At 52.4% G+C, this 27,565-nt stretch overlaps 3 protein-coding genes across 6 annotated transcripts; 2 read left to right on the plus strand and 1 right to left on the minus strand.

The window, feature by feature from the left end:
- Nucleotides 1-1,692: 1,692 nt before the first annotated feature.
- CD79B (CD79b molecule) lies at nucleotides 1,693-6,379 on the plus strand. Of its 4 annotated transcripts, none has more exons than XM_080679397.1 (7): nucleotides 2,467-2,654; nucleotides 2,731-2,846; nucleotides 3,488-3,538; nucleotides 4,701-5,006; nucleotides 5,237-5,355; nucleotides 5,629-5,670; nucleotides 5,779-6,379. In XM_080679397.1, exons 2-7 carry the CDS (start codon nucleotides 2,780-2,782, stop codon nucleotides 5,875-5,877), a joined length of 684 nt encoding a protein of 227 aa, XP_080535523.1. In that variant the 5' UTR covers nucleotides 2,467-2,654; nucleotides 2,731-2,779; the 3' UTR covers nucleotides 5,878-6,379. The 4 variants fall into 4 exon arrangements, with proteins under 4 accessions (XP_080535522.1, XP_080535524.1, XP_080535523.1 ...); XM_080679399.1 differs by having other exon boundaries at nucleotides 2,471-2,654; nucleotides 3,491-3,538; XM_080679396.1 differs by having other exon boundaries at nucleotides 1,693-2,846.
- Nucleotides 6,380-12,041: 5,662 nt separating this feature from the next.
- On the plus strand, nucleotides 12,042-15,924 carry LOC308254167 (somatotropin-like; the record flags this gene model as incomplete). Its single annotated transcript, XM_080680097.1, has 5 exons — nucleotides 12,042-12,055; nucleotides 14,538-14,745; nucleotides 14,983-15,099; nucleotides 15,276-15,437; nucleotides 15,724-15,924. 5 exons carry the CDS (start codon nucleotides 12,042-12,044, stop codon nucleotides 15,922-15,924), a joined length of 702 nt encoding a protein of 233 aa, XP_080536223.1.
- A 3,523-nt stretch (nucleotides 15,925-19,447) lies between these two features.
- Nucleotides 19,448-25,609, minus strand: LOC308254169 (intercellular adhesion molecule 1-like; the record flags this gene model as incomplete). Its single annotated transcript, XM_080680099.1, has 8 exons — nucleotides 19,448-19,890; nucleotides 20,447-20,602; nucleotides 20,797-21,039; nucleotides 21,677-21,946; nucleotides 22,410-22,688; nucleotides 22,944-23,264; nucleotides 24,120-24,386; nucleotides 25,555-25,609. The coding sequence occupies 8 exons, from the start codon at nucleotides 25,607-25,609 to the stop codon at nucleotides 19,448-19,450; spliced, it is 2,034 nt and encodes a 677-aa protein (XP_080536225.1).
- Nucleotides 25,610-27,565: the final 1,956 nt, after the last annotated feature.

The following is a 27,565-nucleotide window of genomic DNA, read 5'->3' on the forward strand; positions in this document are numbered from 1 at the left end:
CCCCCGCCCCCACCCCCTCCTGAAAGTGGATCCCTGCCTGGCATGACTAGGAATGAGTCCAAAGGACACATCTGCATCTGTGTCCCTCCAGGGGGTATGGATGTGTATGTTTGGAGGATGCCAACTGCCCCTATAGTCACCCTGAGCCCCAGGACCAGCTCCTGAGCAGGCCCAAAGCCACACAGCCTGGGCAACACCCCCATGCAAGGGTACACATGCACACACACACACACACACACACACACACACACACACACACACACACGTGTGTGTGTGTGTACCCCAAGCCTTCCCCAATTATCCTCCCAACTTTGGGGGACACAAGCCCCAAAGCTAACCAAGGCCTAAATCATCAGGAGGAACTTTGCTAAAGGAAAAGACCCCTGGATTATCCCCCTTTCCGCTGGGGGGTCTCCAAACACCCCCACCAGCACCAGAGGCCTGTGGCCCCCACACTGACCTCAGTTGATATTTATAATCCTGGACTGTTTGTTCTGTGAACTGAACATCTGGCACCTTTTCAGGGAAATGTTTTTCATTTGCAACATCTGGAAACAGCAAGAACATCTGGGGCTGCCGGGAACAAGCCGCCCCTTGGATGAAACCTAAACCCTCCTGTCCCCACTTTCCGTAGCGTGGGTCCTGGCCCGTGCTCCTCAGGGGCGGCCCCCACTGCACCAGGTGAGGCCTAGGCCTGGGGCTGAGAGGGCAGCCTGCAGACCCCTGCCTTCCTCGCTGCCAAGCCTGGCATGAGAGGCGGGTCCACAGCTCCTGGAGCCCAAGCAGACCAGCGGCAGCACAGGCTGCTTGAAAAACGGAGGGTGGTGGGGAGAACGAGACGCAGGCAGAGGACGCGAGGCATCTTCCCTCCCTCCTGGAGGTTGGGAGAATAGAGAGAGGGCACCGGGGAGAGAAAAGAGGCTGCCAGGAAACACAAAGCCCGATGGGCTGGGCTGCAGGCTGGGGTGCCACCACCACTCAGGGGCACAGGCTGCGCTGACCCACGGGCACCAAGTTTACGAAGTTAGACAGGTTCCTGACCACTGTCGTTCCACCCACCCCTCTGCGGACTGGTGAGATAAAGCCAGAGAGCCTTTGCGTTTCAGAACCTGAGGCTTCCCAACTGTCGCCTCCTGTCTGTGCCCCTCCCAAAGACACCTGGAGCGATGGACACTCTCAGTGCCCGGGGAGTCCCTGATGGCTGTTGGTGGGTTTTCTCTAAGCCGCCTCCACCTAAGTCCACCCCCTTCAGCAGCTCCCACAAAACCTCCCACCAAGTGAGTGAGGGAAGGAGGCCTCACACCGGGGCCTGAACCAAATCTCCTCCCAAGGGGCTGCCGCACTTGGCCTGCTCTTGCTCAAGAGCCTCTGTGGCTCCCTTACTCCACGGGGCCACGTCTCCATCGACCTCTAACATGGCTGTCTCACTCCAGCCCAGCCGCTGTGCTCTGGGCCCTCCCAGTGCCCGGCCTGGGCCCTTGGCTGTTCCCCGTCACCCACACCATCCTTTCTTTCTTCCTTTCTTTTTTCTTTCCTCCCTTCCTTCCTCCTTTCCTTCCTCCCTTCCTTTCTTCCTTCCTTCCTTCCTTCCTTCCTTCCTTTCTTTCTTTCTTTCTTTCTTTCTTTCTTTCTTTCTTTCTTTCTTTCTTTCTTTCTTTCTTTCTTTCTTTCTTTCTTTCTTTTTAATCCTATATAATAAAAGCCTAATATGCTAAGTGTCTGGTTGTCCAGTCGGCCACTCAACCAATCAAAGTGTAATATGCTATTGATATGCTAAGGCCACTCAACCGCTCACTCTGATGTGCACTGACCACCAGGGGACAGACAGTTGACCGGTCGACCAGTTGCTATGACATGCACTGACCACCAGGGGGCTGATGCTCTGACCAGTAGGTTAGCTTGCTGCTGGGGTCTGGCTGATTGGGACTGAGCAAGATGGGCCGGATACGCCCTGGAGCCCTCCCACAGTCCCTCCCCAGCCCCGATCGTGCACCGGTGGGATCCCTCGGCCTGGCCTGCGCCCTCTCAATCCAGGCTGAGGGACCACCCTGAGTGCATGAATTTCGTGCACCAGGTCTCTAATATAATATATTTTTATTCATTTCAGAGAGGAAGGGAGAGAGAGAGAGAGATAGAAACATCAATGATGAGAGAGAATCACTGATTGGCTGACTCCTGCACATCCCCTACTGGGGATCAAGCCCAAAACCCGGGCATGTCCCCTTGATCGGAATCGAACCCGGGACCCTTCAGTCCACAGGCTGATGCTCTATCCACTGAGTCAAACTGGCTGGGGCCCCACACCATCCTTTCTTGGTGCTCCTGTTCCATAAGGGTGCAGGCTGGTCCAGGGCAGGGGGGGGTCACTCTCATGTTCATCTACAGGACCCATGTGTACTCAGCTAAGTGCCTGGGAATCCAGGCTTCAGCAGGGAGGCTGCAGGTCCCAGGGCACCAGGGGGGTGGAGACACAGAGGAAAGCTGTCCTCGGAAGACTCGGAGGTCCCGGCCTCCCAGGGGTGCCCACTATAGACCTGAGCTGTGGTGCCAAGCTGGGATGACTCTTGAGTCTTAGCAGCACAGCTGACGAGAGAGCCCGCCCTTCCGCAGGGTCCCCAGGGAGCTGGTGCCTCCCCAGGGTCCCGATTTGCATGGCAGGAAGGGGCCTGGTGGGGAAGAGGCGGGGAGGGGACAGGCTACAGCCCAGGCAGTTACACGTTTTCCCTCCAGGAGCCTTCATCGTCATCGCGGGCTTGGGATCAGAGACCGAGGGGTGGCCATGGCCAGGCTGGCGCTGTCTCCTGTGCCCAGCAACGGGCTGCTGGTGCTGCTGATGCTTCTGTCAGGTACAGCCCCTCCACCAGGCCTGCTGCTTTCACTCTCTGTCACTCTCTTTCCACCGGCTCTGTCCCTCCTCCTCACACTTTCTGCCTCGGTCTCCCTCTGCTGCCCTGGGGCCTGTGTGTGGGGATCAGCTCAGGGGTCTGCCATGAACTCAGGGGTCTGCGCCCCACCCAGCCCCGCTCCAGTCTGCATTTTCCGGCTGAGCTAGGCCTGCGGGGTTGGTGGTTCTAACCACCCAAGAGCCAGGCCAGGGAGGAAGAGAGGAGAGGAGTGTGGTTCACCCTCTGAGGACACTGTGTGGAGGGAGGCATGGGAGAGGCTGTCCCCAGCCAGACCCTGGGGCATACATATTCCAGAAATGACCTCCCTGGAGGACCGGAGAGCTCTGTAATTTTGACTTCCCTCCTGTCTCATCCAGGTGCCTGGTCAAAGCAGAAGGGGGGCTGGGAGGCAGACCTTCTGGGGACCCCCACCCCACTTCTGTCTTCAGAGCGGGGCTGGGAAGGGCTGAGGGGTCTTGAAGCTGCTGTCTGGGGAGGAGGAAGTGCGTCTGAGAATTCAGAGGGTGGAGGGCGTGCAGGGGTGGGGCAGCCAGCTCCAAGGAGAGGTCCTGACCTGGCCCTGCCCACTTCCTCCCAACCAGCAGGTGAGACTGTGTTCGTGGAAACAAAGGACTCGCCTCGGAATCCCCAAGGTCAGCAACCTCCCCCGCCCCTTCTGAGGGCAAGGATGCCTGTCCAGTGCCACTCCCTGTCCTTATGCCTGACCCTTGTCCCCCTGGGCCTCCCCACCCGGAACTCCCTTCCCTAGGCCTGCTTGTCTCCCTCTCCGAAACCTGGCTCCGAGGCCTCCTTGCCACCCCACACCCCCATCCCCTGCCAGTTGTCATCTTCACTAGACACAGTGTCCCAGGCCCAGTGCCTGAGGGACTGGGCTAGTCAAGCTGGGGAGTCCGATTCAGCCCCAGAAAGAGCCCCTAACCTCAGGGGCTCTGATAGGACGCAGGGGCTCGGGGATTCCGAGGGGGGCCTCTCGCTGGGACCAGTGAGTCAGGTGGGTGGGGAGAGCATGCCAAGCTGAGAAAGAAGGTTTGGGAATAAAAAGTGGAGCAGGTCCACGCAGCGGGATAGAGGGAGGTAACGGACGAAAGAGGGGCAGGGGATCAATGTGGGGGCCTCAAATGCCAAGCTAAGGATTTGTGGAATGTCCCTGAGGATTTCAAACTGGGGCAGGGCAGCCCAGGCCAGGGAGTGGTGGGTGTACGGGCCAGGTGGGAGGCTGGGGGTGGGGGGGCGAGGCCTGGTTCAGGCTGCTGTAATGGGCATGGAAAGGAACCGAAGGTTCCAGGGCCCTTCTAAAGGAACATCAAGCCCTAGCCGGTTTGGCGCAGGGGATAGAGCATCGGTCCACGGACTGAAGGGCCTCGGGTTTGATTCCAGTCAAAGACACGTACCTCAGTTGCAGGCTCATCCCCGGCCCCAGTCAGGGCGCCACACGTGTGGGAGGCAACCAGTCGATGTGTCTCTCTCACACCAATGTTTCTCTCTCTGCCTCTCCCCCTCCCTTCCACTCTCTCTAAAAATTAATGGAAAAATATAACATATTCTCAGGTGAGGATAAATAAATAATAAAGGAACATCAAATGTCTGGAAGGGGCAAGCCTGGTGGTTTGGCCTGTGGCCTCTCCGCTCCCCCACACCAATGCCTCCTGATTGTCCCACACCCTGGGAGGCAAGGACAGACCAGGGGGGCTGGGCCAGGGGTATGTGCCACCCACGGAGGGGTCCATAGTAGGGCTGACAGCCAGAAAGATGCTGGGAAAGGTGGGATTTTGATCCTGGCCTTGTCGCCCACAGGAAGCACTTGTTCCCAGATCTGGCAGTACCCGCGTTTCATAGCTAAGAAACGGGGCTCCGTGGTGAAAATAAGTTGCAACATGGAGGTTACAGGCAGCGTGAGCTGGCTCTGGAAACAGGATATGGACTCGGAGCCCAAGGAACTGGCTGTGAAACCCGGACGCATCCAGCAGACCCAGAGCAACTTCAACGCCACCCTCACCATTCAAGACACCCAGTTCCAGGACAACGGCATCTACTTCTGTCAGCACAAACGTTCGGACGGGTCCCTTGAGATGGGCTGCGGCAGTGAACTCCGAGTCATGGGTGGGTGCGGGGCCTGCCCTCCAGCAGGGAGGGGAGTGGGAGTGGACGGGGCCACAGGTGTTCATGGAGCCATCCACAGCCACCCCACCCAGCCTGCCACCAGGGAGGGGCCACATTGTGGAGGAGGCCGTGGCTCTGGAGCACCCAGGACAGCCGCTGAGAAGAGGTCTCGAGGGGTGCAGGCCCAAGTGTGGCCCCAGCTTCACTGTCCCCGCCCCACCTCCCCCCAGGGTTCAGCACCTTGGCTCAGCTGAAGCGGCGGAACACACTGAAAGATGGCATCATCATGATCCAGACCCTGCTCATCATCCTCTTCATCACCGTGCCCATCTTCCTACTGCTGGACAAGGTGACCTCGGGGGCGGGGAGGCCACCATGGGCAGGCCAGACAAGGACAGGGTCTCCATCTCCCAGCCCCAGAGTCTGCCCATTGACTGACCTGCTCCATCACTCCTTCACGCTTTCAGTTGTTCTTGCAGAGAGTACCTTACCTCCTGTCCCCTGACCCCTGACCCCTGACCCCTGACCCCAGGCCAATCTCCCTGGCCCTCCCCATCCTGGCCCAGCTGTGGATGGGGGAGGAGTGAGCCAACACTCTGCTCTCCATCTCTTGCCCCACCAGGATGACAGTAAGGCTGGGATGGAGGAAGACCACACCTACGAGGTAAGGAGCAGGGGGCGCTGGCTCTGAGGGCCGCGGGGTGGTCAGCAGCACCATCTGTTCGTGTGGTTGGGGAGTGGCCAAAGCCTGAGCTCCCTTCCATGTCTCCAGGGCCTGAACATTGATCAGACGGCCACCTACGAGGACATAGTGACTCTGCGGACAGGGGAGGTGAAGTGGTCGGTGGGTGAGCACCCAGGCCAGGAGTGAGGCCAGCCCTCCACATGCCCCTGGGCACAGCCTGCTGGGCCTCATTGACTGCTTCAGAGCCGCCTGGCTCCCAGTCCATCCCTTTTCCCTTGGATCCCCTGTTGGCCTCCAAAGCGGGCCCACCAGATCTGCCTGGCCCTCCGGCCCCTGGCCCCCAGCTCTTGCCAAAGGGACTGGAGTGGAAGGGCCACAGGTCAGTGATTTGCAGCAGGGAGTTCTCTGGTGACAGACTGGGCCCAGCTTTCTCGGGGTGCTATGCGGGAATCCATCCCGCGTTCAGGACAGGGAAGGCATGGACTGGTCTGGAACCTGCAAGTGGACTCAGAGCAGAGAGCTTCCTATGAAGCCTGGGAAGGGCCCTGGCCCACCCCGACTTGGCCACGGATAGGCCACCGAGAGCTTCATCCCTCTCCTACTCTCTGCCACCCTCTCCCACCCCATGGGGCTCCTAGCCTTGAGCCCATTCTCCCATGGAATAAACAATGTGTCTTAAGAAACCACACCCAGGCTTGTGACATCTCTGAGAATGGGGTGAATGAGAGTATCTGTTTGAGCACAAATGTTTGGCACCTGCGGGCTTGTGGGGCATGGGAGGGGACAATTGCCATGGGGCTGATGGACCTCTCCTGGGCTCACTTGCTACTTCTCTCTGAAGATCACCTTGGCCATGTCCTCCTTCAGTACCCTGCTCTGACCCTAGCAGGGCCCAGAGAAGCTGGAGAAAGGCTGATTGGACTGGCCCTTCTCCTTAAATTCCCTGCAGCCAACAAGCAGTACTTGAGTCCTGCTCTGTAGGGCAGGGATCTCAGCCCTGAAGGAGCTTTCCCTCCCCTCCCCATCCCAATCCTACTGTCCTTCAAAGCCCTCCACCTACGGGAAGCCCTCCCAAAATGCGCCAGTCCCTGCCCACTCCCTGTTCAGGCCCCAGCCCAGCCGTGGGCAAACTCCGGCCCGTTCGGCTGTTCTATCCGGCCCGCGGAGCCGAAAGAGCGGAGGGTTCTCTTGCTCTCCCCTCCGCTCCTTTACTTTGAATTTATATTAGTTCACACAAACACTCCATCCATGCTTTTGTTCCGGCCCTCCGGTCCAGTTTAAGAACCCATTGTGGCCCTCGAGTCAAAAAGTTTGCCCACCCCTGCCCCAGCCTCTGCAGCTGTGGCTTAGGGTGTGCTGCCCACACTGGCTTTGTTTTCCAGTTAAACTAGAAGCTGCCTGAGGGAGCTTTACCCCCTGCCTTTACCCCCACTGGCCCCCACTAAGCCTGGAAATTTATTTTTTTGTTGTTTGACGCAGAGCCATGTAAGAGAGACTCCTAAAGAGGGAGGCTTTGTGGTGGCAAATTTTGCCGGGGGCCTTAGTCAGGTGACCCCTTCATTTTCCAATCATCACATCAGAAGCCCCCTAGGGTTACAAGGTCCCCACAACATGGTCCCTAGGGTCCTACCAATTAGAGCCCCAAGCTGCCAGCTGCCGGAGTGAGTGGGAGCAGCTCACAGCTGGGAGCTCAAGTGCAATTAACCAAGTAATGTCAGTGTGCAAAGCCAGGCTGCGCACCACTTCCTGTTGCCCTTGGGGAGACCCTAAAACACTTCTTTGCCATTCATGCTCTGGATTCAGGCAGGAGCAATCCCTGCCCTCAGGGAACCAGAGAGCCAAGGCCAGCATGTGGGACCAGTGAGAGCAGCTTCCCCCCGTGGCTAAGGCACCCGGCCCTGGGGCTTCAAGTCCACCTCTCCATCGCTCAGTGATGCCCGCTTGGAGCCAGCCTGGGCAGGGCCGGCTCCCTCCTGGGTCTCTGGGCTGCCACAGGGAGCTGGCTTGTTTTGGCATCTGCCTCCACTGAGCTGGAGCCCTTCCTCTCCAGCTGCTTTGCATAGTGGCACTAATTCTGTCCTTCTACCTCCACCAGGGACCCCGGGCAGCCGGGCTGGGGGTGGGGGCAGTCTTCACTTCTCCCCCCAGCAGGGTCTCCCCCTGCTCGGGGCCGACCTGAGTTAAAGGAGGCCTTGGCTTTACCGAAAAGCAACTTAATACCTTTGAATAACTGAGTTTCCCTAACGCTTTGAAGTGTTTTTGGCAGAGAATCACTTGAGCAGCGAGGCCTGCCTTCTCCACCAGACACGCCCCCCTCCAGGGCATTTGCCTTCCGGGTTATGATCGAGAAGCCCTCCCTGGTCTGTTTTTCTGTTTTAAGGTGCCGTCATGTCTGACTTAGGCAGCGGAAACAAAGGTGGGAATCTTGGCTGAGGGCAGGGAATTGAGCAGGTGCTGTTTGTGTTTTTAAACTATCTTACAGCAAAAGTGGCTTTGTCTTCTTCTTTACGTAGGTGTTGTAGTCTGTAGCACGCATGCAGGTTTGTCTAACCACCACCACCACCAAGATTCAGAGCATGAACCAAAGTCTTTTATTGCCCCCCGCCCCGAATATTGACAAATTGAGCACCGCTTAATGCCAATACGATTTCATTGAGCATCTCCATGCCCATTTACATGATCCTGCTCAGCATTCCCTGGGAGGGCTGCCCTCGTCGCCAGTTTCCCATCGCTCACAAGGCCCAAAGCCCTTCAGGCCCCACTCCTCCCTAACAGGCCGGAGGGCCCACCTGGTGTCCTCCAGGAGTCCAGCGTTGGCTGGGCCGCGGCTTGGCCCTCGCCCTCCCCAGAATGCAGCCCTGAGGGTGGGCACATGCCCCACTGCCCACTGGGGGAATCCAGCCGGGTCCCTGGGGCCCTGGGGCAAGAGCGGGCTGCTTCCTCCTCTGCTCGCTTGGCTTCCGGCCCTCTCGCTGCAGGTGCTGCAAGGCCTGGGCCCCTCTGACCGAGGGTTTGGGTGTTTTTCTAGCAGATTGGAGGTGAGAGAAAAACAAAACAAAACGCGAAAAGCTGCCCCTGTTTGGGTGTCACTGGCAGGTAGGGTGGGTCCCTGGGCAGGTGTCGAGCCCGGCGGGGTCCTCTGTGAAGGGCCTCCAAGGCCATCTCGGCACACAGGGCGTGGACGCCGGATCCTGCCCCGCGTGCTCGGCTCTCCTCAGATGACCTCAGTTGCTGATCCAGGCTCACGACAATGACATTCCCGAGTCGGTCCCTGCTGTCCGCGCTGCAGCTGGTGATGGCCCCTAGGGACCTGCCGGGGACTCAGCTGCAAACAAACACAACCACCACCAGCACCACAAACCTTCCACCTGGAACCCCTCAGCTGGCTGCCGTCTCCAACCCAGAAGCCTTTCCCGGGAAATGCAACAAGCATTAAATCCCAAGGTCAGAGTAGTTTGTTAAAATACATTTCAATGGATCCTAATGCAAATTTCAAACGAAGAAAAAGAGAGATACATTTCTCCGAGCCCTAACACCCCTTTCTCACATGACACGAGTGGGAGGGCCGGACCCCTCGCGAGGTCTCGCTTAAGGGCTCACATTCTGAATGTTGTGAGTCCGTGTGGAACGTGTATGTGCACTGGGATCAGCATCTGCACGCCCACCTTGTCTGGTTTCTTCATTTAAACATTTTCGTGTTGAGTATTGCCGTACATTGCAAGATCCTGCACTTGATTTGTTTTTGTTTTTTTACTTGTTATTTTAAATCACTGTACTATGTGAAGGACATCGAGACACAGCAGGCCTGCCTTGTCATTCCTGGCTGGGTGGGTAGTTGAGCTCTTTCCATGCACCATCCTGCTAACCATTCAGTCCATGCAGTGGATGCTTGCTGAGTTCCTGAGCCTGGGACCGTGCCAGCTGCAGCTCCCCCCACACCCCAGCCTGTTCTCTCACCCCTATATCTTGGCTATTTCCTTCATGGCAGTTTTCCCTATGGGAAATGTCTGTATAGATTTTACCTTATGTATTTATTTGTTTGCCATTGTCTCTCTCTTCCCATAGCGTAGACCAGGGGTCCTCAAACTTTTTAAACAGGGGGCCAGTTCACTGTCCCTCGGACCGTTGGAGGGCCGGACTATAGTTTTTAAAAAAAAACTATGAACAAATTCCTATGCGCACTGCGGGCCCAGGACTAGTCGGCTGCTAAGCAGGACAGGCAGCGGCACCCGGCGGGCCGGATAAATGTCCTCAGTGGGCCGCATGTGGCCCGCGGGCCATAGTTTGAGGACGCCTGGTACATTCCAGCAGATAAAGGATCATGTCTGTTGTTATCTAGGCATGCATGTATGTCCATCTGCCTGGTACAGTGTCTGGCATATGGAAGGAGTAACAACTGCTTGTTGAATCAGTTTGTACATGAATAGGAGAATGAATGAATGAATGAATGAATGAATGAATGAATGAATGGCATGAATTCACCTCAAAGCACTTACAGTCCCATTAGGGGAATAAGATGTCCACACATAGCCACAAAATAAGGTAAAAGGAGGCAGAAGTTATTTCCAGCTGAGATCGCCAATCAGGAAAGCACCCTAGGCTTCCCACAGCTGCTGGACACACCTTGGTTCTTATCCCTTCTATCAGCCTGTCTCCCTGGGGAACAATCCATCCAGTGGAAATTACTCAGTAGCCCAGTTATGCAACTTGCTGTGCACTTCCAGGTTGTTCAGAGATCCTCAGCCAGTTGTAAACAACACCCTCCATGACCCGTCCTCCATGCTTGAGCCCTCTGGCTAGCCACAGGGTCCGCTGAGATAAGGGAAGTGAAAACTTGATGTACACTGAAACGTGCAATGCACATGTGAGGGATGATGTGGCGTGGCTCATTAAATCACACTCCGTCGGATTGTTTTTCTGCCACTTTTCTTAGCGCCTCTGGACCTCATGCTGGGCTGCAGGTCCTTTCGTTCATTTGCCCCCACCTGCCTTGAACATCTGCGCGGAGACTAGACGCTGCCCTGCTAGCTTGGCGCTGTGGCAAGTTCGGCCCAGGCCCAGCAGCTCCACCGCCTTTCCTAAATGAGCTTCTGAAGAGCTGGCACAGAGGGAACACCAGGCCCTGGGCAGCCATCACTTAGGACAGTGGTCGGCAAACTCATTAGTCAACAGAGCCGCAGTTTGCCGATCACTGACTTAGGAGCAGGAGACTCCAGGCAAACCGCTTTATCTCTCTGAGCCTGAGTGTCCTCTATGAAATGGGCCTCACCCCTCTACCACCCAGGACAGCACCTGGCACATGGTGGGCGCTCAGAAATGTTGATCTCCTTCCTCATCTCTCCTGGAGAAGCCCATGGGAGTCCCCACATAATATTCTCTAAAGACTTTGACTTAATGCCCTGAGCACAGTGCTCAGACCCACGCTGAAACAGAGAGGATCAAGTTGCCCCGGGGATCATCCCAGACTCTGGCCTCAAGGAAGGCAGGAGCGAGTGAGCAGTGACGAGTGTGGGTCTCCAGTGACCTAGGGGGAGCGGAAAGAGCTGCCCCCAGTCCCTCTGAGGCTGTGCCTAAGCTCAGGGCGAGTGTGACTATGAACAATGAGACGGCTGTAAACCCCACAGACTTGGACCTCGGAGTGGCTCCTGAAGCCTGAAAGAGGCCACTTTTGGATCAAGAACAGACATAAGAGCCCTAACCGGTTTGGCACAGTGGATAGAGCGTTGGCCTGCGGACTCAAGGGTCCCAGGTTCGATTCCGGTCAAGGGCATGTACCTTGGTTGCGGTCACATCCCCAGTAGGGGGTGTGTAGGAGGCAGCTGATCGAAGTTTCTCTCTCATTGATGTTTCTAACTCTATATCCCTCTCCCTTCCTTTCTGTAAAAAATCAATAAAATATATTTTTTTAAAAAAAGAACAGACATGAGAGTTTCCACAGTAGGTACAGAGATCCCCAGAGATGGTCAAATCTGGAAACAGGAAGAGAAACACCCTGAAATTCATGGTTTCCAAGATAATGGAGGGGTTCGTCCGAGCCTTTCAAGGTAGACCTCAGAGATGCTGGGCACAGCGTCCCCACTGGCCACCATGCAGAGGCTGTTGTTGGACATTCTCTGAACCTGGAGTAGCTAGGGCTCTGGCCCCAGGTGGTGCCCCAAGAAAGGGTAGGTGACTCCCCGCACTGAAGGGAAAATCCTGTCTAATTCAGAGTTTATCTTCTACTAGCGATGAATCATGCCTGTGGTCTCCATCACTAAAGGCCCTGAAAAGGTCCAGACCAGAGGAGAGGATCACCAATGTCTGCCCCACACCCTTCAGTTCTTCCCTCTTTGGGTCCAATAGTTGCCGCCATGGTAACCTTTCTGTAAAGGTGTATCCCTGGAGGTCCCCAGAGTCCCCTGGGCCAACCTAGTTCTGGGGTCAACAGAAGTGGGTTTGGGGAGAGGAGATGCTCTGTGTCCTGGCCAGGCCCCTCTGTTCTTGGCAGTAACCTGTCTGGCGGGAGCCTCAGCCACACCTCATTGTGCCATGTGCGTGTGGCTCTCACGCACTCCCCAACTTGAGCTTTATGCCCTCACACCTAGAGGGTCTGGGGCTTTTCTCCCATGGTGCACAGTTCACATACAAGTTCCCCAGCATTCGCTAGAAGCCTGTGGTGAGGGGTTCCACATCAGTGCCCCTCCCCCAGGTAACAGGAGGAAGGCGTGGCGGGGGAGGCAGAAGGCCTTGAAGAGCTCAGAGACCCTCCTCCACTTCCCAGCTGGCTCCTCCCCCTTCCTCAGAGCCTCTGGCTTTGCTGCCACCTCAGGCTGATCGGACAGTCCTGTGTGGGGAACAGCTCCCACAGGCCCCCGAGCCCTCCCTAGCAGATAATAAACCCAGGGCATGGCTGGGCAACAGTTCAGGAAGGATGGGAGAAAAAGAGCTCTACCTTCTGGTCCTGCGAGGTGGCAAGGTGCAAGCACTCAGCTCGTGGCTGTGACTTTTCAGTGTTGTTGGTCAACACCATAACCAACCACCTCTAGAAGGGTTTGCTTGTTTGCTTTCCCACAGGTCAAGTGCTAAATGTCCTCAGACTCAGGGGCAAAAGGTTTAAAGGAAGGAGAATGTGTTCTCTCCTGCTCTTATCCCTGCGGGCGATTTAATGCTGGTAACCTCCAGATGCTGAAAGAGCCAGGACCCTGGGCAGCAGGAGGCTGAAGGCAGCAGTCCCGGCCTGCCCGGCCTAGCCTTGCCTGCTGTGTGGTCTCCAACATGCACCCTGTGTCTCTGGGCCATTCTCACCTGAGAAATAAGGGACAACAATCTGCCCTTCAGGAGAGGACAAAATGAGGCAAAGAGACCCTCATGATTAGGGGCAGGATCCCCATGTTCAGAGGGATGTGAAGTTAAAATAACAGTGGTGCCCACCCAGTCTGCTTGGGAGCAGGGGCTTGGGATGATGCAATATTGGATATTTGCTGCCCTGGCCAAGGTAGCTCGTGCAAGTCAAACTTTAGGTATGGGTGCTCTCTGAACCATGGGCTGATAATAATGCTTCCTTCACAAGACGGTCGTGAGGGTCAAATGTGAGAAGGCATAGAAATGCTCTTCACAATCTGATGAGCTTCATACAAATATTAAACGAAGAGAGAATGGGAGGAGACTACCATGAGTGGAGAGAGCATCTTTCAGGGTGCTGTACCCTGAGTTCCAGCACTGGGGCCAAGACTCAAACTCTCAAGTTCTCTCCCAACTTTGAGATTCTCCGATGGTGACAGGGCTGCGGGAGGAAGTACTTGTGGTACCTGTCTCCTCCCTGGATTTCTGCTTCTTAGTTTGTATCTCTGTGTAGGTCCAAGGGAGCACTCATACCTAAAGTTTCCGTCCTTTGCCCAGCCACCTGGGGGAGCCCCAACACCCAGGGAAAGGGGAAGGCAGTGTGTGGAGCCAATGCCCTCTAGTGGTCAATACTAGCACTGCATCTAGGTGTCCGCGGGACCAGGAGGTCTTGAGGATGGTGATAGAGGCCAAGGTAGAATCTGGGCTGAACTGCGCCCACAAACCCCAGAATCTATTGCTGTCTTGATCCATTTTCCAACACACACATTCTCTGTGGTGGGTTGGAGGGAACTGTGAAAGGAAGAGGACAGGGCTATAGCGAGGAAGGACTGACACAGCTCTGCAGGCACAGCCATCCTGACATAGCCCCCCTTTGGACACCTGGTGGACAGCTTCACAGCGATACCCTACATGGACTCAGATTGCTCCCTCTGCCACGCCCCCCCTAAAAAGAGGACAGATTGGGTAATCTCCCTAGGTGAGACCCTGAGTGAGCAACCCTCACGTGGCTGGTGACGGTGGAGAGGGGAAAAGCCTGGGACATGACCCCAGGAGAGGAGCGGGAACAGCCTGCGTGGGAGGAGGCTCTAAATTATCCATCAGCAGAGGCCTGTCAGTGGGCCTATACATAAATGCATAGAAAAAACAGGTGGGGGCCGGGGGGGGGGAGAGGGGACCAGGGTATAAAAAGGGTCCGCAAGGGACCCATTCCAGGATCCTAGGACCCAGCTCCCCACGCCGCTCAGGGACCTGTGGACAACTCACCCAGCTGTAATGGCTGCAGGTAGGCACCCTGAAAATCCCCCTGGGCTTGCTGTGTACTAGGGGGCAATACGGGAGCCCTATAGGTGGATGGGGCACTAACCCTGGGCTTTGGGGATTCTAAAAGAGAACATGAGACATCCATGCCCAGACATTTGGCCAAGTTTAAAATGTTCTCAGTTCCAAGGGGTTTCGGGGTGTGGGGGGGCGGTCGAGGAGAAAGGAAGGCCCCTGGGCAGGGAGAGACCTGGCTGGAGACTTAGGCTCCCTGCTCTCTGGGGCCCCACCCTCGGCCTCCATGTCTCTCTAGGCCCCCGGACCTCTCTGCTCCTGGCTTTTGCCCTCCTCTGCCTGCCCTGGCCCCAGGAGGTGGGTGCCTTCCCCACCATGTCCCTGTCCAGCATGTTTGCCAACGCTGTGCTCCGGGCCCAGCACCTGCACCAACTGGCTACTGACACTTACAAAGACTTTGTAAGCAACCCAGGAAGCCGGGTGGTGGGGTGGTGGGGTGGTGGGGTGGTGGCAGGAAGGGCTGAGCTCCCCACTCCCCCCACCCCGCCCAACATAAGGGGAGAAAACAGGTGCGTTCAGGGTGGTTTTATCCTGGTGAAGATGCTGTCAGGTGAGCATGAACTGAGGGGGGTTCCGAATAAAGCGATGGTGAGAACCGTGCACCGGCTCAGACCTGGCGAACATTCCCTCTCCCAGGAGCGCTCCTACATCCCAGAGGGACAGAGATACTCGATCCAGAACGCGCAGGCTGCCTTCTGCTTCTCGGAGACCATCCCGGCCCCCACGGGCAAGGAGGAGGCCCGGCAGAAATCCGTGAGTGGCCTCCAATGCCCAGCCTGGGAGCAGGGCCTCCCCCCACCCGGGCCCGGGGCTGCCTTCTCCTCAAGGTGGCGGAGGGGGCAGTGGGTGGTGGGATGGCGGGGGAAGGCCTGCAGAGGCCGGCTGTTGGCGGGGCTGCCAGGTGCCCACCATCCACCCTCTCCCCGCAGGACACGGAGCTGCTCCGCTTCTCGCTGCTACTCATCCAGTCCTGGCTCGGGCCCATGCAGTCCCTCAGCAGGGCCTTCACCAGTGGCCTGCTGTTGGGCATCTCCAACGGCATCTATGAGAAGCTGAAGGACCTGGAGGAGGGCATCCAAGCCCTGATGCGGGTGGGGATGGTGTTGTTGGTCCCCACCCTGGGGCCTGCTCGCCCTTCCGTGAGCCTGGAGCCCCAGCTGGCTTAGCTGAGGGGTCGGGGACTTACACGGGCTGAGGAAGAGAGATACTGTGGCTCTCTGCAGCAGCCCAGCTTTGACCCAGGAGAAATCTTCCTCCTCATTTCCCCTTGGGTCCCTCCCCGGCCTCCTCTAAGCCCTGGAGTGGGGGAGGGATATCGAGGGAGAGGGAGGCGCAGCTGGCGAGGGCTGAGTTTCTGTCTCTCCTTCCCTTTCGCAGGAGCTGGAAGATGGCAGCTCGCATTCGGGGCTGATCCTCACGCAAACCTACGACAGGTTTGACACAAGCTTGCGTAGTGGTGACACCGTGCTCAAGAACTACGGGCTACTCTCCTGCTTCAAGAAGGACCTGCACAAGGTTGAGACGTACCTGCGGTTCACCAAGTGTCGCCGCTTCATGGAAAGCGGCTGTGCCTTCTAGCTGCTGGGCATCTCTGTGACCCTCCCCGGTGCCTCCCCTGACCCTGGAAAGGGTCCCTCCAGTGCCCACCACCCTTTCCTAATAAAATACATTTGCATCATAATGTCTGAGGAGGAGTCATTCTGTTGTGAAGGGGGTGGGGGATTGGAACAGGGCCAGGGGCAGGTTGGGAGGACAACCTGCGGGAATCCTGTGGGGTCTCTTGGGAACCAGGCCACACCCAGCTGGTGTGGCTTAGTTGGTTGAGTGTCATCCATTGCACCAGGAGGTTGAGGAGGTTGCTGGTTCCATTCCGGGTCAGGGCACATGCTTGGGTTGCAGGCTCGATTCCCAGTAGGGGGCGTGAAGGAGAAAGCCGATAGATGTTTCTCTCTTATTGATGTTCCTAACGCTCTCTCCCTTCCTGTCTCTGAAATCAATAAAAACATATTTACAAAAAAAAACCAAAAACAAACACACACACACACACACACACACACACACACAAAACAGGCCACTGCATACCTGACCAGGTTATTCCTGAGTTAGAAAGAAGCTGCCCTAACTGGTATGGCTCAGTGGATAGAGCGTCAGCCTGGGGACTGAGGGGTCCCGGGTTCGATTCCGGTCAAGGGCATGTACCTTGGTTGCGGGCACATCCCCAGTAGGGGGCGTGCAGGAGGCAGCTGATCGATGTCTTTCTCTCATCGATGTTTCTAACTCTCTATCCCTCTCCCTTCCTCTCTGTGAAAAATCAATAAAATATATTTTAAAAAAAAGAAAGAAAGAAAGAAGCTGATCCTTCAGTCCTCTCTGTTGTACGCCAGTCCACTCCCCAGGTCCGTGGTCCCTGCTTACTGGGCAGTCATAGGTTAGGGCCACCCCTAGAAGTACTTGGAGGTGTTTCTCGCCACCGCCCGCCCCCCAGCACCACAACCCCAAACCTAGCCCGCAAGAGTGGGAAGAAACAAAAGCGTGACAGCTGTTCAGTCCAGAAGCAAAACACCCTGACATGTGAGAAAACGACGAGAGAAATCATAGAATTACATTTGTGCAGAAATCTGAAGGGAAATACACATTAGGCTCCACTACCCTTGGGAAATGGGAACAAGGCAAAAATGGCTTTGGGACAAACAGAATCCAATGTTTGGGATCTGAATTGGGACAAGAAAAGGGGGAGAGCGATTCTAAGTTGCAAATAATCACCCTTCTAATTAATCTTCCTGGGAAGTTCAGATTTGTATGTGCTGTCACGCATTTTCTTTAGAATAGGACTCACCGGTATTCACTTTCGATATTTTATATTTAGTAACATAAATCTTTGGGGAGAGGTTGAAAGTTGGAATAATTCAGCTTCATTTTATTGCTCAGAAACCATTCATCTGCCTTAGATTATTCTTTTATTGTCTGACTTTAAATCAGGGCATTTTGGAGTTAGAAGGGCCTCTTCGGTCATCCCAATTCCTTCTAATTTAGGGATCTTACTCTACAGCACCCCTTGCAGGTGGTGTTGACTTGTGAGGCACTGGCGTCAAGGGAAGCACTAGCTCACGAGGCAACTCATTCCACGAAATCTCTCTGCTTTCAGGGAAGTATTGAGCTGAAATCCATATCTTTGCAAGGACCCTCATTTGGCCTTAGAATTATTGGAAACCTCATGGTCTTTAGAAGTTGATGTCATTAGCACAAATATAAAATTATGTCTCACCTTGAATAAGTGTTTTAAAAGAAAATGTGAGCCATCTTAAGAAGTACAATAAACCCTGAATTTCATGGATCTTGATTTAACAGACTTCGAATTTAACGGACAAAATTTCCAGTCTGTATGTCTTATGTGAAGATTAACACCCTGTTCATTATAAAATGCTTTTAACCAAGATTTGCTTAAACTTTAATTAACAGGTTATTTTTTTGTTATTAAGTCACTTATTTTTAACAAATTTTAGTGGATAGACCATATGTGGGGAAAAAACACTGTAGTAATTTCGCCAACAGAAATAAATGTTTTACAGAACTACAACCATAGTCTACATACTGAAATCCAAGTCACTCATAAGCAATGTTTGACGAATGATTAGCACGTGATCACACTGCATCTCGCGTGGTTCTTGGTTCTGTTGTCACTTGGCGTGACTTTCTGCTGCAGTTTTAACTGGTGCTGGCAGGTGTTCTGAGAAGCGCTAGGCCCCACCTCAGCCGTGTGCATTTGTTTACTCAAGGTGACTGGTGAATATGCACACATTTACTAGACTTATTTACTTATTTATTTTTTAAATCAGAATTTAAACATTTAAAAATACATTATTACTGATTTCAGAGAAGAAGAGAGACGGAGAGAGAATTATTGATTGGCTGTCTCCTGCACACCCCACTAGAACTATTTAGCATAAATTTAAAATTATAGTAATACATATAGACTTTTCTGCTAACTTAAACTTTTCATTTTAATTACATAAAGGTGTCTGAATAAGTAAAAGCAGGTAAACTAACTTGTCAGGACAACCTTCTTTATTATATAACGGACTTTTGGCTTTAACAGACACCCCCTGTCCTGAATTAGTTCGTTATATTGAGGTTTTACTGTATTTAATGAATGAATGTGGCAGGAGAGGAACACTGCTAGTAAGATGATTCTATGTCATGATAGCAATCAACTGCAGGGGCCCCACCCTCCAAGGAGTATCTGCTCAATTCCTTCCGGGTACAGCTGAATCAACTCTACCCCTGATGGCTGAGAATTTTAAAGATGCTAATTGATTTTGTAAAAATTTTAGAATTTAAAAAGACCTTACAGGCCATCTACCCTAGACTCTTTGATAAAAAAACAATGTTATTCTGCCGTTCAGCTCTTCAGTTTGGCAGAGAATGGCAACCTCCACTGCAAGTTATAAACGCCGGGGATGTTTTCTAAACAACTTTGGTGGTAGCCTCCACTCCCTGCGATTCTGATTGGATTGGTCTGGTGAGGGATCCCGGCAAGAGTCTGTTGTTTTGATTGTTTTTTGTTTGTTTCGTTAATCCTCACCTGTGGATGTGTGGGGTTTTTTTAATGTTTTTTTTTTCTAAATATATTTTTATTGATTCAGAAAGGGAGAGGGAGAGAGAGATAGAAACATCAATGATGATCGAGAATCATTGACCGGCTGCCTCCTGCAAGCCCCACACTGGGGATGCAGCCTGCAAGCCCGCATGTGCCCTGACAGGGAATCCAATCGTGACCTCCTGGTTCATAGGTCGATGCTCAGCCATGTGGCGGGGTGTTGTTTTTTCTATTGCTTTTCAAAGAGAGTGGAAGGGAAGGAGGGGGCCTTGATGTGAGAGAGACAGATTGACTGGTTGCCTCCCTCATGCACCCCAACTGCCCAGGTAAGTGCCTTTGACGGGAAACGAACCCGGGACCCTCCAGTCAGCGAGCCAACGCTCTATCCACGGAGCCAAACCAGCTAGGACACCATTGCTGTTTTTATCTCTCCCTCTCCCTTCCTCTCTGAAATCAATAAAGATGTACTTTTTAAATAAATAAAATGGTAACTTTTGAAAATTCTCAGAGAGGATTAGCGACGGCGGACAGAGGCCTTGGGCGGCGCAATCCGTAGGCAGCCTTGCCTGGCAAAAGGTTGGAGCGGAGACGGTGGAGCCTGCCCTGCAGCCAAGGCGCCGCTTCTCCTTTAAGCGCGGTGGGCGCGGGGACGCGACCGACGTTGCTATCGGCGCCGTTGGGGGCGCGGAAATCGAATGCGCCCGCAGCGACTGCCGCTGCTTTCTCCTCGGGCTCCTGGCAGATTTCAGGGGTCCCGTGGTCCGCCTTGGCCACGCCCTGTCCGGTAAGTCCCTGCCGAGGGCGGCCGCCATGGCCTTCGTCTCCCCGCAGGGACCATGGGTTCCTGCTCGGGCACTGGCTGCGAGGGGGCGGGAAGCCTCTGGGGTCCGAGTCCGTCCTCTCCTCCCGGTTTCCCGTCTGCAGGGCACGCTGGGTCAGGGCACTTCCTGCGGGCCACCAGGACGAACGTTCCCGCGGAGGCCCCAGGGGAGAGAGGTGGTTTCGAACTTACTGGCCTTCCGGCTGGTTGAGAGCCGGGGAGGCTGGGTGGTGGCCTGTTGGTCCCCACTTAGTTATGAGGAAACCATGAGAAATGAGGTGCATTTCTGAGACATTTCTCTCTCTTCAGTCTGATATTTGGGAGCAAAGGGCAGTGGTAATGGAAGGGTGAGACACAGACAGGATCTTCTTCTTTAATCTGGGGGACTGGTGAGGCATACAGCAAGGATTGAGGGTCCTCTCTAGCTGAACACAGACTGAAATTCCTAGTGACTATAGTGAAGTTGGAGAGTGCAGCTTGTGAATGGATCGGATACAAGGGACATGGGGCCCACAGCAGGCTTTAAGGGACAGCCTAAAATAGAGGATGTCTCGTCCCTTCTCCTCTACCCCCTTTCCTCCCTTAGAAAACCCAGTGACAGAGGTCACCTTCAACCAAACAGCTGTTCTATTAAACAGTCATGTCATGTGCGTTGCATGTCTCTGCTTGAACAGCAAACTGGCTTTCCTCCTCTTGGTTCTTCTCTTTCTGCCTATAGGGCAATTTCCTCCTCTCTATCTTGCAGGGCAGATAGTTAAAATACAGTGCAATGCTGAATATGCCTATTCCAAGGGCAGCAATAAGAATGATGACGATGGAGATGATGTCTTCATTCAGTTCTGCCCAAGCACAGAAGACAGAATTGGGAAGGTTCAAGGGCAAGGAGGATCACCCTGCCCCAGCCCACCAAGCCCAGTTCTCGGTCTCATCCTCCCCAGCCCACTGAAATCTTTCTTCTTTCCATGTTTGGATAAGACTCCCACCCCCCAGGGGACTCCCATCCTGGGCCTAGCAGCAGGGGAGCCACAGTCACCTTGAACAGTGAGAGCAATGTCTTTGCTGACAGAGCCCAGCTGGTTAGTGGCCGTGCAGCAGTAGGTTCCAGTGTGGTTCTGGGTTGCCTTCTGTGGCATTTGAAGGTCGAAGATCACTCCATTCCAGGTACATACCAACGATGGAGTTGGGTTTCCCTTTGGGACACAGGCAAGCTTCTGTTCCATGCCTTCCATCCATGTTTGGTTGCCAGGGCAACCAGATTCCTCTAACCGTGGCTTGTCTGGGGGAAAAAAGAGTCCCGGAAGGAACAGAGTTCAGTGTGCACCTTCCCTCCTCACTGGTCATGCTTACCTCTCCCTCTAATCCAAATGCTGTGTCCCCTTCACCCAAGGGGAAGACCGTCAGCTCCCTGCTTTGAGCCTCTCTCCTTTCCTTCCGTCCCTACCGGCAAGGAGTCTGAGGTGCAGCACCAGGCATTTTCACGGACTATGACTAAATGATCTGACTGCTTCATTAATGGTGGCTCTGGGGCCCCTGCTTCTCAATGAGTGAGAACGTGGGTAGTGGTGAACCAGAGATGAGCATTTTCTGTTTTTCAAAGCACAGATTTTTAGGTGGAAATTTCCTTTCTCAGCATAAACTCTTAACTATTACTTCCTGGGTTCTCAGTCATTGGCCCCCCACTTGATTACTATAACTGCGTTCTCTCTTCTGTTCCCAGTTCCCTCACGTTTCTCCCCACTCACTTTGCTGGATGTAAGGTCAGCATGGAGAGCTTTAACCTAATTTATTCTTTTGATTTTTTAATGAGAAAAAAAAAATGTGGGAACTCTAATAATGAAGCTGCTGGCCAAGATCTCTGGAAACGGGACAGTAATATTCCTTGCTTTGAAAAGGAAGATAGGGCCAGTACTCACATAAGACATGGAGCTGGGCTGTGGTGGTTTTGATCAACCGTTGACCCTGAACCTCCAAAGAGGCCTCACAGGAGAAATTTCGGCCATCATCCTCCTCCCTGGTGGTAAGTAAAAGCCAGGCAGGCTCCCCAGGGGCAGGGAGGTCTGGGGCTCCCTGTAGTCGAAGAGTAGGGCTGGGTGATGTTAACATATGCCCTGCACAGGTCACGTTAATATCTGTCCCTGCCAGTGGGTATAATTCTTCTATCTCCAGGATGGGTGGAGGGAAGCCTATAAGGAAAAAGACAACCACACATCTTTCTCCAAACTGGCAGCCACTTGGGCACTCTTGCTGCTGCTGGCGTCCCTCGGGTAGACAGACAAGGGGAAGACTGTGGAGACTGTTACTGCTCTGTGCTGAATGGCAGGAGCAACAAGGTGCTTTGGGAATTTGAGAGCTTTTCCTACAACATATGTGGCGTGCCCACATTTGGGCACATCCCTTGGCAAGGATAGCAAGATATCTTTTCATCCTACAGATTTCCTCCTCACCTCAAATGATTGTTCCTAGAAAAGAGTTCAAGCATTTGAGTAGAATGGCCTATAAGCAAACAGGATGAAGGCTGGAAAAAGCTCCTGTCTCGATGCATGTTTCCAATCTGCCTGCACTGATCAGAAAATCCCCAAGGCTTTAATGCAGACGTTTTCAGGGGCAGAGAACCCTTACTGGGAAGGGAAGAAGCTGGTAACTTACTATAGACATGCACTAGCTCTCTGGTTTTCTGTTCCATCGGACCCAGAGATACAAGGCAGGACAGCTCCTGATCACCAGTCTCCATGGCCCGAACAGTGGCATTGGCCCATGCAGTGTCTCCCTCCCAGGAGAGGAAGGGGCTCAGCTCCTGGTCTCCCAAGAATATCTGGAACATTAACTCTTTGGCTGGGAACACTCTAGCCATCCCACAGCTCACAGTCTCTGCTGTCTCAACCTCCATAATTGGGGAGACCCAGATTTGGGGATGCTGAGAAAATTCTGCCAAGAAATGAGGAAAAGGAAAGAAAGGAGGAAACCCATGGTAAATCATATCACATAGGACCCCACGATGTAGGAAGGAAGGAGGGCAACAAGCTCTCTGTCCCCCATGGTGAGTTTAAAGCCCAAGATGAGGTGAAGCTCAGTTACCCTCACACCCTCATCCTAAACCCTCTGGGAACTTAGTCCCAAAGGCCAAAGTAAGATGAGGACAATGAGCCTCAGGATTCCTTCCACCCCTGAGCTCCAACTCACCAAAAGTCTGGAGCAGCTTGCTGGCTGAGCTGGAGTGAAAGAGCCCACCACCATGTGACCTCAGGTCCAATTCCGCATGGCAGGAGAAATTGCACCTGTGATCCTCCCTTTGTGCTTTGGCAATGATGGTGACCTCCGCTCTCTGGGAGGCCACAGCCAAACTCATAAAGGTCTTTCTATGTAGTTCATGGTTACCCTGGAGAAGGGTAAGGGTGAGGTTCTCCAGGGGTGCTACCCTGAGCACATGGCACTTCACTGTAAAGACTTCGTCCAAGGCCACCCACACAGGCAGCAACTCCAGGATCACCTGCTCCGGTGGCTCTTTAAGACAAAAATGCAGGTTTGATGAGAGAAAGCTACTCACCTCTCCAGAAAGAAATGGTATAGGACAGGCAGCCTTGATAGAAGGTGACTGCTACCATTAAACCATCTGATCAACAGTGTCAGACGGGACACGTTAGCCTTTGGCTCTTCTGCCCATGAAAGGTGGCTACAGCCATAACCAAGAACTGGGATACAGAGGGTGCCTTGCTTTGATGGATGCTGCCATTCGGAGAGCTTTTATCTCTTACCAGAGTGCTTCAGAGGTGTGAGCAGCTTCTGAGTAGCTCCTTAGCATCACACAAAAACTACACCCAAGTTAACCATGCTCTTACCCCACAGTGATCACATTTATTCTTAAAGCCACATCTTTGCCAATACGATCTGCCCACCTGAAAGACCCTTCTCACCACCTCCATCACTTCCAATCCTAACCAGTCTGCAAGAGTGAAGCTCAAGAGTCTCCTCTCCCATGAACACTTCTCCAACCCAGCCCACAGAGGCAGTCCATCTCCAATCCCGATTTACTCGAAGGATTTGTGGCAAATAATTCAGCACTCATTTTACACTTTTTTGATCATTTATAAGTGAGCATTATTAGCATATTCCCCCTGTATTTGAATGTATTCTCCAGCACAGATGTGTGGATGCACTCTATGGTATGCTTCTAATTTAAAAGCCTACACCAAAGGTAAATAGAAGTAATTGGCTCTACAATTCCTACAGTATGATGGAAATCTTTATTAAGAACCCTAACTCTCTCCCCTAAAAGAAATTTCTGTCTAATATTTCCCTAAAGAAAGCAGTCACGTTTCCCTATTCTCCTCTTCCTGCCCAGTCCTCAGCCCCACTCACGATACACGGTGATGCCCAGGCTTCTGTCCTTTTGGATCCCTGCGCAAGAGAAGAAGCACTGCAGAATTGAATTCTTGGTGACATCCTCCAGGAGAAACTCCTTCCACTGAGGCCCTCTGCCCACCTGGGTTTTCTTCAAGAAGGTCTCAATTCCGCTGGGTCCTGGGTCTGGACAGTTAGTGCTGCAGTTGACCACTAGGGATTCTCCAGACTTTACCAGGGCCTGATCTGGCCAAACAGAGACCTCAAATAGCCCTTCTGTGGCCCCTGAAATGATCAATCATATATGCCAAAGACTTTGGTGAAGACCACAAAAAAATAGGAAACCTACCCTGAATGAAAAAGTACGGGGACCAGACAAAAAGACCCTTAATGAACAAGTTAGGACTCTGATTCCACCATCATTCCCTCCACTCATCATCTTTCTTAGGATCTGATTTCCCCATTAGTGTCACTGTGGAAATTATGGAGTTGCTAAAAAATTATGCCCAGGAAGCCATTCTCTTCCTAAATTTCCAGAAATCTTTGAAGCTCTCAGGATTGGCTGCTGAGGACCCAACTGGCTGCTGGGGTTATTAGACCCCTAAAAAAGAGCTTTGTTATATCTCAAAGAAGTGTTTCTCTCAAACCATATGACCTAAAAATGACCATCACCAGAATCACCTGGAATGCTTATAAAACTACAAATTCTAGCTCCACCTCAGACTGAATGGTTAAAAACGCGTAAAGGTGGGACCTGGAAAAATGCAGGTGAACAAAATAAGCACTCCTGGTGACCCTTATGCACACTGAATTATGAGAACCACTAGTTTCTAAATGTGACTCCCAGGGCCACTCATTTTCCATGGAACTTTTCACCTCTTCTCAAAGTGAGACTGTTCCATTTTGCTCTGGTGCTAAAGCAACAGATGTTTTTGAATGTGTAAGAGGTTAGTTAGTCTGTTAGGGAAATCTCAGGTGCAATGAGATAGATCTCGCTCAGGTAAATTTTAGATGCCTGATGAAAGCTTTCCCACAGTCCCCTTTAGCTACTCCAAGCCCACCTATTTCATCTCCCAAACACCAGTCCCCTCTGGGAATTGGCACTCTCATGGCAATGTTACCCACTAAGGCTCAGTTCCTTTCTAATCATTCAGAGAACTCACTCCTCATAACTGAGCTATGGGTCCTATCCTATCCAAGTCCTATTGTGGCTCTTCATGACACAAAGGGTGGCAACAAAGAAGTAAACATATTTTTAAGAGCAGAAAAGTAGGACAGAGCTGGCTTATCCCAATACAGCCAGAGGCACCAAGGAGTAGGAATTTCTCCCAAGAGTCCAGGGGGCATTAGTACGAGTGTTGCCCTGTTCAGGACTTCCTATCCTTTTCCTCATTGACCAGCCACCTGTATCCTGACACATACTGGCTAAAGAAACTTTTCCAAATAGCCTCACCTGGGGAAGAGATCAAAGCCAGCAGGGCCCAGACACCAAACAGTAGCATTTCCATCCTTATGAGAAAGGCCAACAGCTGGAGAGAACGAAAAGAGCAATGCTGGAGAAAGTGACCAAAAAAAAAAAAAAGATACAGAAAATTATTTCTTTGGTATTTTTTAAAGCCAGCTCCTTTCCTGAAACCTTACATAGTTTGGAAAAACTGCAGCAAGAGTATCAGTGGTGTGGGTGATATTAAAAGAACATTTTGCTTGTATTTTGGGTTGCTTTATGCATATAGCCAAAAAACACAGGAAAATAATAGGGAATATTAGATTAAGTGAAAGTCCTGTATAAGCTTGTATCGCACTTGTCTGTTTACACGTTTGCTTCTATTTGAGTCAGTAGAAGAAGGCTGTTAGCATGGAAACATGAAAAACAAGGTTTAGAGGGATAAAATTTGATGGTGTTTATCTAGCACTGTCCTGCAGACAGTAACCCTGAATCTAGAAAATGGTCCCTAGAGTCCCAGCCTCTGCTGCAAGGGAGAAACGTCTCAGCAGGCCTCTTTCTTCATGATCTCTATGAAACATCCCTCAAGATATTCCGTCTTTTCCTGATCTGCTTCCATGTTCACCAATGGATTACTACTTGGGCTGAGTTAAATGTAAAGTGTCCGCTTCTCTCTTCTCCACCAAACCATACTAAGCTTTTTCTTTCAAAACCTCATTCAAGCTAATTTCTTCTGAGAAAGGTTTCTTGACTGACCCTGTCCAATTTCACAATCCCTCCCTTATTCATATTATCTGTGCCTCACTTTATGCAAAGCATGAGTCCTTAAAGCTATGGATATTTAACATTCTAGACTAGACAGAAGATGTTTAGGGAGTATGGTTTTCATTGGAAATGGGGGTTAGACGTTGTGCTTGCATATTGGTTTTACTTAAAAGTGTATGTTACAGATCAATCAAAATAGCAGTGTTTTAAGTATTTTCCACATCTTACATAAGATTTAGAAAATATCAATTGTTCACATTGAAGGGCACAGGAAAATGGCCTTCCCACTGTTTCAAGGGCACACATAACATTATTTAGCTGTATAATTCTTTTAATGTCAGTCACATTAACTCATACATTGTAGAATGCCAATTAACGTTTTTATTTTTATTTTTTATTATTGGCACTATTAGAATCCCAATGAACTTTTTAATTCCTTGACATAAAGTGCTCTCTTCATAACACCTACTCCAAGCTAGGCATTCACTGCTGACCTGCAGACACGTTCTCAGTCACATCTTGTCTAATAATTGCTAACATTTAGAAAACACATATGTGCTCCAGACACTGGACTGAGTGCTTTACTTTAATCGCCCCCACTTTTACAGGTGAGACGGAGGTTAAGAGAAGTAAAATAACTTATTCCAAATCACACAACTAATTAAGAGGATAAACCAGAATTCAAACCCAGGCAATGTTCTGAGTACTTCACTGTTTCTCTATATTCTATGAACAATTCTGAATAGAGGTTCATCTAAGAGCTCCCTGGACTGCAGGCCTCTGAGGGCAGGGCCGGTGGATCTAGTTAAACAACTATGAATGAACCAACCAGTCAGTCAGTCAGGATATTTACAAATACTTGGGGGAGGACCTGCGCCCACCATTTGGCTACATAGAGCAGAAGGCCAGCTCTTGCTCCGAAGGGGTTTCCTCTCTAGGGTGGCTCTCACGCTCTTAGCCCCGCAGACCGTAAAGGCTTTTAAAGGGAATGGTATTTAAAACATTAAAAAAATACGTGGGGGAAAAAAAGACAAGTGCTCCTTAGGGTTTCCAGCCCACTAAAGTGTGAGGAGGCTGGCGGTGAGGCCAGATCGCTATAGATCCACCAGGAGACACCGGCATAAACCCTAGCAAACAAAACCAAGCCTAAATCCTCACTGAGGGCCGCTCCTCGCTGCTCCCGCCGCTCCTCGGGTCGCTCGGTCAACTCGCCCGTCTCGCACGCCTCGTCTGCGGCGCTCTCGGGTACCGCCAC

The sequence above is a fragment of the Plecotus auritus genome (genome assembly GCF_963455305.1).
Source record: "Plecotus auritus genome assembly, chromosome: 7".
Classification (NCBI taxonomy): Eukaryota; Metazoa; Chordata; class Mammalia; order Chiroptera; family Vespertilionidae; genus Plecotus; species Plecotus auritus.